At 40.1% G+C, this 9,732-nt stretch overlaps 1 protein-coding gene across 2 annotated transcripts in view; it reads left to right on the forward strand.

Moving 5' to 3' along the window:
* Nucleotides 1-9,732, forward strand: part of LOC109462842 (uncharacterized protein CG3556-like) — a 71,979-nt gene that overhangs the window by 38,847 nt on the left and 23,400 nt on the right. Inside the window, exons 1-2 of one of the 2 annotated variants that reach the window (XM_019759488.1) lie at nucleotides 4,239-4,301; nucleotides 5,059-5,296. In XM_019759488.1, the coding sequence (XP_019615047.1) occupies nucleotides 4,250-4,301; nucleotides 5,059-5,296 (290 nt within the window). In that variant the 5' untranslated portion in view covers nucleotides 4,239-4,249. Of the gene's footprint in view, nucleotides 1-4,238; nucleotides 4,302-5,058; nucleotides 5,297-9,732 lie in introns of those variants that run through there. The other variant, XM_019759481.1, reaches the window with a different exon arrangement.

Here is a 9,732-nt window from a genome sequence, read left to right on the forward strand (position 1 = left end):
GACTAGTGTGCTATTATCATCGCCGCCTTGCAAGCGCGAAGGTCTCTTGTCATCTCACAATTTACGAAGAGCACATGGAAGAAAGCCAAAATATACGGCACAACCTTTCAGCTATTGCTTGAATGGCATATATTCTTTCCTATGGTGAAAGCAACATATATTTTAGTATTATCTCTCCCCACTTTCTGTCTTTGCTGCTCCACTGCGCAAGTAAAGGGATGGGTCTCCGTGAAATATGGTACCTTCAAAGCCTCATAAAGTTTCTGTCTCTAAAAGCACTTTGGCTACCCGGACTAGATTTGGAAGCAATCTACCACACCGGGTGCTTCAGGCTTAGGTAGCATGTTACAGACTACATGTGAGCCAGCTTTTGACAGCATAAACTATTTGAAAGAAAGCAGCGGCGGTCGATCTTTTGGACGGGAATCAGCGCTTTTCATGTAGTACTTAGTTGTAGGTTATAACAATTTGTCACGGGGTTTTTATGTGGCTCTTAAACTTTCCACGCTTTGCTGCGGTCCACGGTCCACCGCATCGGCGCTGGGCCTATTCGCCACCGGCGGATGGATACACATTAATCACCGTCTCCGGGGCCGTATTCATGCGCACACTTTGATTAACGTCATCGTTTACCATCGCGAGCAGGATACATCAGGCAACAGCAAGTAAATTTTATGGATGACATCTTCCGCAGACTCCAAATCTAATGCGATAGGGCGAAGAAAAACAAGGCGGGCCAAAAAACAAGATGCCTACACCAAAAAGCAGTTACTCAAGCAACTGGATATTTTTTTCCAAAATCATAGCCAGTTGCTTGAGTAACTGCTTTTGGGCGTATCGTATTACCTGGATGTCTAACCTTCATCGACGTATCAAGATTCCTACATTTTCAAATTTTGACATCATAAACCTTGTTAAGCAAGAAATGATACTTATGCTAGTTTTACTGCCAACTATTACCACATCCATTAGTCACAGAAAAAATATTTAAAAAATCAATTATTGTACTGATGGTTTTGATCCAACGGGAACATGACATATAAAAGGAATGAAATACATCACTGCATCAAAGTAAAAGACAAAATAATAAGTCAAAGCCTTGTGTGGTCGATCTCCTCTCTTCATATTTATGTCATCCACGTTCCGGCACGGCAACAGACATCTTTGCCCATTTTCGGCATGTTGGCCACTGTCAAGATGGCAACCAAATCACTTGTTTTTTTCCAAATCAGGCGAAAATTCATGCGCGTACGACGTCATTCATAAGATTTACTTACTGTGGCCTCATGTACAGGGCCAAAATGTGCGCGCAGCGGGGGCTGTCTGCCAAATGTCAACCGAGTTGCTGAGGCGAAAATTAACGAGCTCACTCCTGACCTGGAAATGCCAGGCAATCTGGTACTGACACAACTCCATGTTACACCGCTGAACCTGTTCACACTCTCTCCCTTACTCCAGGAGGTTTGAGAAATGTTCAGGAGAAAAGGATACAAATTTAAACATGTATACTTGATTATAGGTTTTGATGAATGAAATTAAGAACATGTCAAAGCAGGACATACGCTTTGAACTACCTGATGATATACAGAACTGAACATATAGTGGGCAGAGTATGCAGTCATGTTTAGATATGTTTCAAGAAGAGAGAAGAAACAGTGGTTAACAGTAGTTGAACAGTAGTCCACAGTGTTGTTTTAACACACAATACTTTAAGTATTCAACGTCAGAATGTGCTATTTCAGTGTTCAGTATACCCATATCTTTCATCCATATGTCAACTATATGGACACATAGCATGAAAGTTCATCTGTGTTGGTATAACGGTTAAGTCATTATGAAACAAAGACTAAGCTTTAACTAGATTTTGGATAAGTCCTCATTCATTGGCATTGTAGTTAGTGTTGGAAGTTCAAGCTTAGTCTTTATTTCATATATGGACACATGTGCATTTAGCCAATTTAGGCATGCAGAAATATGCAATGAATTTAAGATTGAAGATTCACTCAAAGATTTAATGGTAGCACGTTGTCCACATTATGTTATGGTTACATCTTTATATTAAGACTAGGTCGGGGCTTATGCATGTCTCTATTCAAATCATGTGAACTGATAGACAACGAACTACCTGGTAATCCACAGTTGCCGCAATGTAGTGATGTATGTATCTACTGGAATTCTTCTCCAAAAGTCACAATATACACCTGCATGATGCCTTAGTGGGTGGGCGAAGGAGTGTATGAACCATAAAGCAGCGTTAACTCAAACTTAGTTTGATCTCCTACTTACTTTTATGTGACACCACGATACAAACAGCATATTTCACGTACCTGCCAACTTAGATTCCTGTATCCCAAACGAAAAGTAATATCTTGGTTGGCTATATATTACCAGCTATATTTCTATCTGGAGAATACTGCAACTCTAGTTCTGACGGCAACCATATATATCAGTCACTAGACTGGTATTCTCTTAAATCCCAAGTAATACCGCTTACCGGTACCAAGTGTACATAAGTATAAATCATGAGCAGTGTGTGAGTGGGTTATTTGACACTTCTACTCAACTGCTATCTCTCTACAGGCATGGATCCAGAATTTACTACAGATAAGGCCTATACAACCGGTGGTAAGGCCTATACAACCATCGCTGGGAAAACAACGAAGCAACTTTTAAGTAAGCGTTGAAAAGCAACTGTGTGGCATATTCTACATTAAAACTGCATTATGTAACATTAGGATGATACAAAATGTAAATTTTCTGGTCATTTCTGTACAACGTAAATTGAATAAACGCTACTTCCATTGGAAATCAGTGCCTTTCATGAAGTTTAAGTGCCAGAATATGATGTCTTATGAGTGTGTTTAAAAGCTCTAAACACAGCTGTCAGCCGGCGATGTTTGTTTACATTCTGGTAATTTGTGGTGGCACCACAAACTGGATGTACCTCGTGTGGGCTGTTTTAGTGCCAACCATAAATTTCAAAAATGTGAGGCAATATTGCACAAATATGCTGAAAAGTGGAAGTAAATTACAACCACACGAATATTCTTTTAAAATACAATATTTCAATTTTTGGTGCAAAAGAAATGTTACATAATGCCCCTTTAATAAGACCGCGCCTGTGTTGATTCATTAGCCGCTGTCTAAGCTGAATGATTCCGCGGCATCCTTTAATCACCGTGCGGCGTACTGATTGCTTACCGAGCGGAAGTTTCATCCCAGAACGGAGCCGTTAATGTGAGAATGAGCGAACTAATCAATCAGTGACAGTGAAGAAGGATCGAGCTGCTACAGAAAAGTAACTTCAAAAGAGAAAACTTTCCGGAAGTTTCAGATGGACAGCTTATTCTTAAGGCCACAGCAAGTAATTTGTATGGATGACATCATCGCGCGCATTGATTTTCGCCTGATTTTGGAAAAAAAAATTGTTGCCTTCTGACAGTGGTCACCATGCCGAAAATGGGCAAAGATGTCTGTTGCTAATCTCCAAGCAGATCTTTTGGTGGGGGTAAGACAGTATCAAATTTTTGATACTGTCTGGCCAATTTGATACTGTCTTACCCCCACCAAAAGATCTGCTTGGAGATTAGTCTGTTGCCATGCCGGAAGGTGGATGGCAGATAACTATGAAGAGAGGAGACAAGAAAAGGCTCTGACTTAATGTTTTGTTTCTTACTTTGATGCAGTGATATGTGATGCTGTCTGTGTATACTAGTATGTGATGTTCCCACTGAATCAAAACCATGCCATTTGTACAATGATTGAGTCAAAATTAAAAAAAAAATGTAGGAACCTTGTTTTTTTTTGCCCGTCTTGTTTTTTTTCGCCCGCTCGCATTAGATTCGGAGTCTGCGGAGGATGTCATCCATAAAATCTACTTGCTGTGGCCTAAATTACAACCCGCATGGATAGTAATTTCGTCCCATTGGGTGATCTATACTTCACAATGGGTTTTATTTATCGGACGCAAATTACTTAAATTGCTTGTGACGCGAGTAAGCTAAGAGAGATACACTGGAAACATAAGAGGAAGAAGCTGACTTGTAGCTCATGGCTGAATTGAAAATGGTAATCAATTGACAAGCGAAATTAAAAGTTTGTGCTCTGGCTTTGCGGTTTTATTAAATGCTTGTACCAATCATTGCTTCACGTTCCTTTGATTTTAATCTGTTATGTACTTAATGTGGCATACACACACACACAAACGTCCATATCTATAATCTCTCCAATAGATACGACGGATGTTACTATGGGGAAAGAATCTCCAGATGATACTGAAGAGATTTGGGAGTTATTCTCAAGTAAGGTTTCTCAGCTAGCCTGGTTACCAAACCTATTCTAGCTCCCGAGTCCTGCAGCCTAGTCTTGCAGCCTAGTCCTGCAGCCTCTCCGCAAATAGGCTATAGGACTCGGGAGCTATTATAGGTTTGGTAAACAGGCTATTTCTCAGCTACAGTTGCGTCCGTATGCCTCTTCAACTGCATACAAATCAGCTGCCACCGGTTCCTTTTTGCGCGATTTTTGCTCAATACTATAATTAAAACACACTGTTCCAATCGCGGTTTATAATTTTCAGTAAGCTGACCCTTACAGAAATATGCCTACTTCATCTTTGGTATGCTGCAAGATTTTTTTAAACAACTTTAATCATAAAACAAATTGAATATTCACATAATCACATTTCTCATGTGTTGAGAGGGACACCTCTGCTACTCTACACTTAGCTACTATTGTACAATTCCATGTATATGTACAAATACACTGCAAGATTGGATCATGATAAACAGTGTCGACCCAAAGTAATTTGGGAGTTATGAACAAGATTGATTGCTTGATGACTAAGACTGGATTTGTACAGTCCAAAATTTGGGTGATTCCAAATTTTGTTGTGTTGGAAATCACAGTTCAATCTTGCTTATATTATAATGACTTCTACGAACACAGATGAACTTTCAATATAATTTGGGAGTTAAATGCAATGCAGTTCGAGATTCTCTGACTGAGCTTGACAAACTTTCTCACATTTAGTAACTTTTTTTCTGTTTCTGTCATCAACAGGTGACGCCCAACCGAGGACACAGAGCAATGAAATCCCGCAACAGATCCCGCCCGACCCAAGTAAACGAGCAGCCCGTTGGTTGATCATGATGCGTAACGCGGCCTACGGTTGGGCAGACACGCCGAACGCCATCTTGGCTCTGCAACTGGCCAATGACACGTGGTTTAACAAACAGGACCTGTCCAGCCAGCTGAGCGTCAAGCAGATGCAGATTGAGCTTCTGTCGAAGATTGCAAGGTGCGTTCTGATTCGTTGCTACTTTGTTTAGAATAATAGTAACTCAACCCAATTAATTATCTGATCGTGAGACTGTTTAGACATACAACTCCAGTTGAGCTGATCTAAACGAAGTATGGACCTCCTCGACTTACTTAGTTCATTATGAGGTGAAAAACAAATTCATCTATCATAACATAATGACTTGAAAATTTGGCAATGTCGAAGTTTTAGTGAAAGGGAATGTGAAGTCTTTGAAGCAGACAATCTTATATATTTGTTTATGAAGTTTTACCATATTTGTGGTGACTAGACTGTAAGGTTTGAACCACTCACACCGGGAAGGACCCCTGCTCTTTTCAATAAGTGTGGTGGGATCTTTAACGTTGCTCACCTTAAACAAGGGACCTCCGGCATTACGTCCCTAACCGAAGCTAGGTACTCATTTACAGAGGAGTCAAGTGAGGAAATACAATGTAGGTGTCTTTCCCAAGGATACAACAGTGGGGCCTACCAGGGATTCGAACCCAGAACCTTCGTATTCTGAGTCTAAACCCTAACCACAAAACCACCTTGCCACCTTAGTCGATTTAGGGCAAAAATTTTATTTTCATACAGGTACTAGTCCCCATTCTTAACTTGTTACAGTACCGTAGTACTGAGGAAACATGTCCCGACAGTCGTCAAGCTCCATGCTCATAAACCCCCGATTGCCAGCAATACCAGAAAGGTCGTGTTGGTGACTTCATATCGCTGATGTGTGACGTCCGGGGATTGCCTCTGTACAAACGACACACGCCTATCTCCTACAGACCAGCAGATTGCCAAACGCAATTTTGGTTCCAGAAAAAAAAAACTCTCGCCAAAATTGGATATGGATGGAGCCGGTGCCAGAGACAGTCACGGAGCGCATTAATCATACAGTGTAAGATATCAGCTCAGGGATCGTCCCTGGTCCCATGGTACGGAGTTTGTTCTGAGCTTAATGATTATCTCAGGTTCAATGACAATGTGGTTTGCAACTTGACCCGTCTGGGAAGGGTCCATTTCAAATGTTTGGTGTCGTTGTTGCCCATTGCAACTAGAAAAGTACGATTTGCAAAGCAATTGCATAATGTTTACCTTCGCATATGGTCTACTCTGTTAATTCTTACTCAATCACATTCACATATATGGTGACAGGAGTCTAAATCCCTCCTACTATAAAATTGCAACATGATGTAACCCAGCACCAGTTACCATGATGAGAGACAGTCTGGTTCAGTGAGGTCAGAGGTCACTGTTTGGAGAGGAAGAAGAGGAAACGTAGCAAAAACAATATGTTTTCCTTCGGTAAATATAATGAAGAGTTGTTTCATTTGAAAAATCATTTCGAAAAAAATTCAATATCTAACTGTAGTTGACTACACCAGTTTCGTGTTCATATTACTTAATGTGATTCTACAAATAGTTTATCTGTCATGTTCTTTCATTTCTTGCAGAGAGGCCAGTCTAATTGTCATTTTGAAAGTCCTAGTCTTGTGCCTCACGCTGTTTAATTTTTGAGTCGGCCTCGAGTTAACGCGTTATGCTATACACTTGGGTGTGCTAACCTACCTTGACTTTTGATTTCCTTCATTTAGAAGCAATATGAAATCGCTCTTTTATTATCTCCTAGAGGCTTAGATGTCAAATGTTGAATACTCATCGCAATCATTCGTGGCATGATGTTGGTCCCTTTGGTGATCAGTTAAGAATATGCTGCACATTGATGATTTTTTATCGTTTGTCAAAATGTGTAGAATATGATATAAGATGGCATTTCCAAAGCAGGGACATTTGAAATGTATTATACATCATGTAATAATACGCAGCCCTTTTTAATATTCTGTCAATAGAATGTGGCAACGATCAAGCTGTCTTCGTCAGAAGATATTGAAAAAGGAGCCCCAAAGACTTGCCCTTAGTCTGAACAATTATTGTGTATTCTAGAGATTCACTCACGTACGCACCGAATCGGTTTATCTGTAGCCTTGAGGCCTAAGCATCGGATGAACAGTTTTACCTCAATGAATATTTCATCTAAGAACGGTTTCACTGACATGGGACTCTGTCGGAACGCCTTTATCTTAGAGTGGATTCTGTTGTTTTAACCGATCTCGTCTCGGGTGCCATTGTCTCCTTGTGGTCCATGAGCTCGTTTGATATATGCTGGAGGAGCATGTCATTCCTCATTGCATTGTGAAGTCTTGACTGTGTGTTTTATCTTGCCAAACCGTCGGGTAGATACAGTGGAAGTAATTGTATATGGATGATTGTTTTGCCATAAGGCGACATTCCCTCGCCTCCAGCCGTCAAAGCGAACATTTATCAAGAACGGAATCTGCCTGTCCGACCTTGCGTGTCGTGTTCCTGCTGCAATATGGGTAGAGAGATCTCACTCCGTTCTTCTGGGAATGAATCCACTTCTCTCTCAAACGGTGCGGAAGATACCAAGGCATTCGCCTGACCAAACAGGCCAGCAATAAAATCGATAAAAAAGAACAGTTCGGCACCCGGGTTAAAAGTAAGGAAATTGTCCCCGGGAAAATGCGCTCACTACGTTATCGATTTTTCATGTATGTAAACATGGCATGCTGAGTGGCTTGTGCTTTTTGGTGTTTGATGTATGATAAAGTGCACGGCTAGAAATGTGCCTTTTTTTCTTCTTACGGTTGCCTAACCGCACTGTTTTACGTGGATTATCAGTGAGTGGGGTTTTCCCTTTGTTGTAAGGCATCGCTGGTTACCAAATCCCTTGGTGTCAACCGTGTGAGGACCGACGTATTTAGCTTTCAAGAGAATATAGTACGGACTGATGATTGCCTAATGTAATACGAATCTCTTGGACCTAGTTTCGCGAGCCTCTACTAGACTCTGGGTGAGCAGAAAAGTGTACTTTTTATCGAAACAACTGCCCAAGCATGTTATTCGTCTATTTGGCAAATTTCTCCTCAGTCTTTCTAGCCGCTTCCTGATGCCTGATGGAGGCTACAATTTCCCCAAACAAATCAGATACCAGCAAGTGTATATCACGGAAATACAAAAGAAAGAATATGTTTTAAGCGTTCTGACAAGCTCAGATTATCACGAGAAATTGTTCATTATGTGCTCATATGTTTGTGCCCGTACTTGTACTAACTACTACTTTCCACCAACTTCGTACATCAATTATTCTGTACACATCTGCTAAGACGAGGACGCTAAGCCTAGAATAAACACGGTAGCCATCGGTATTTAGCAGGAGAATTCGACTATCTCTTCCAGGCTTAAGGTTCGTTCCCAAGCAGGTGTTTGTGGGATTTATATCTCATCATAGTAAGCCCAGTCAATAGTAGAATAATGTCATATCATCAGCATACCAATCACAGGCAACGTGTTTTCTTTCCGCTTGTTCAATTGATTTCAATACGTTAGATCCTTTAGATAAATTCAACTACATTCTCAGGGGAGATAACCAATAGTGTTCAAATAAATACATTAAAGAATGTTTCGATCTTAGAGACTACATGTTAGAGAATAGTTAAACCTTTATTGTTACCGCTTACATATACTCTGTACGTAAGATGACGTTATCCACACATGTATTTGTGCTTTGTTAGATCTTTAGTTGTAGAAGACCATACAGAAGTCCCTACACTTTTTGTTGTGTCAATAAAGAATCTATAAAACTTTCATTTTCAACAAGAAGCAATCTTTTCACCGTTTGATATATCATTTCAATATCATCCCTACAGGTGAGATTGATTTATAACATACTGATAGAATCTTTTATCGATCTCTAGCTTAGAGCAATCTGTGATCTAATAATCATCTGTTTGGCATGAATGGATAACGGTGATACAGACTTCCAAGAGGAACAATTACGTTCTATCATCTCTTCTGACAATAAATCAATTAAATCCTGATAGGGGTGTCATATTTCATGATGTTCATCTTAGGCCATGTTGATTTGATTATATGGATGACATCCGCGCGCGCATGAATTTTCGGCCGTTTCCAAAAAAAAAAAGTTTTCAACCATACTGTAAATCGTACAAAACAGTTGCAACATGAGCATAAATATACCATAAGTTACAAAAAAAAAATTAATAAAAACTATACCAATGTCGTAGAATGCCAAAATCAAACGAAAAAAGACGAAATTGTAAAGAAATGAACATGAAGACTAGATTATTCGCCAAACCATATTCTGTGCCATTTGCTCAACCCTCATGACCACGTAGATTTCATAATGAAAAGAACTTTTTTTTGCAAAACTTTTTTTATTCGCACGCGCGCATCAATTTTGGGGCTCCCGGAGGATGTCATCCATATAATCAAATCAACATGGCCTTATCTGTCTACAATGATGAATTGTGGATGTCTTTCCTGTGGTGGTAAGGGAATACAACTTTTGTAAAGCAGTTTCAGGAACGTGACATGAGTGGAGAGATATC

The sequence above is a fragment of the Branchiostoma belcheri genome, unplaced genomic scaffold, assembly GCF_001625305.1.
Source record: "Branchiostoma belcheri isolate BF01 breed outbred unplaced genomic scaffold, Haploidv18h27 scaffold1, whole genome shotgun sequence".
NCBI classification, from domain to species: Eukaryota; Metazoa; Chordata; class Leptocardii; order Amphioxiformes; family Branchiostomatidae; genus Branchiostoma; species Branchiostoma belcheri.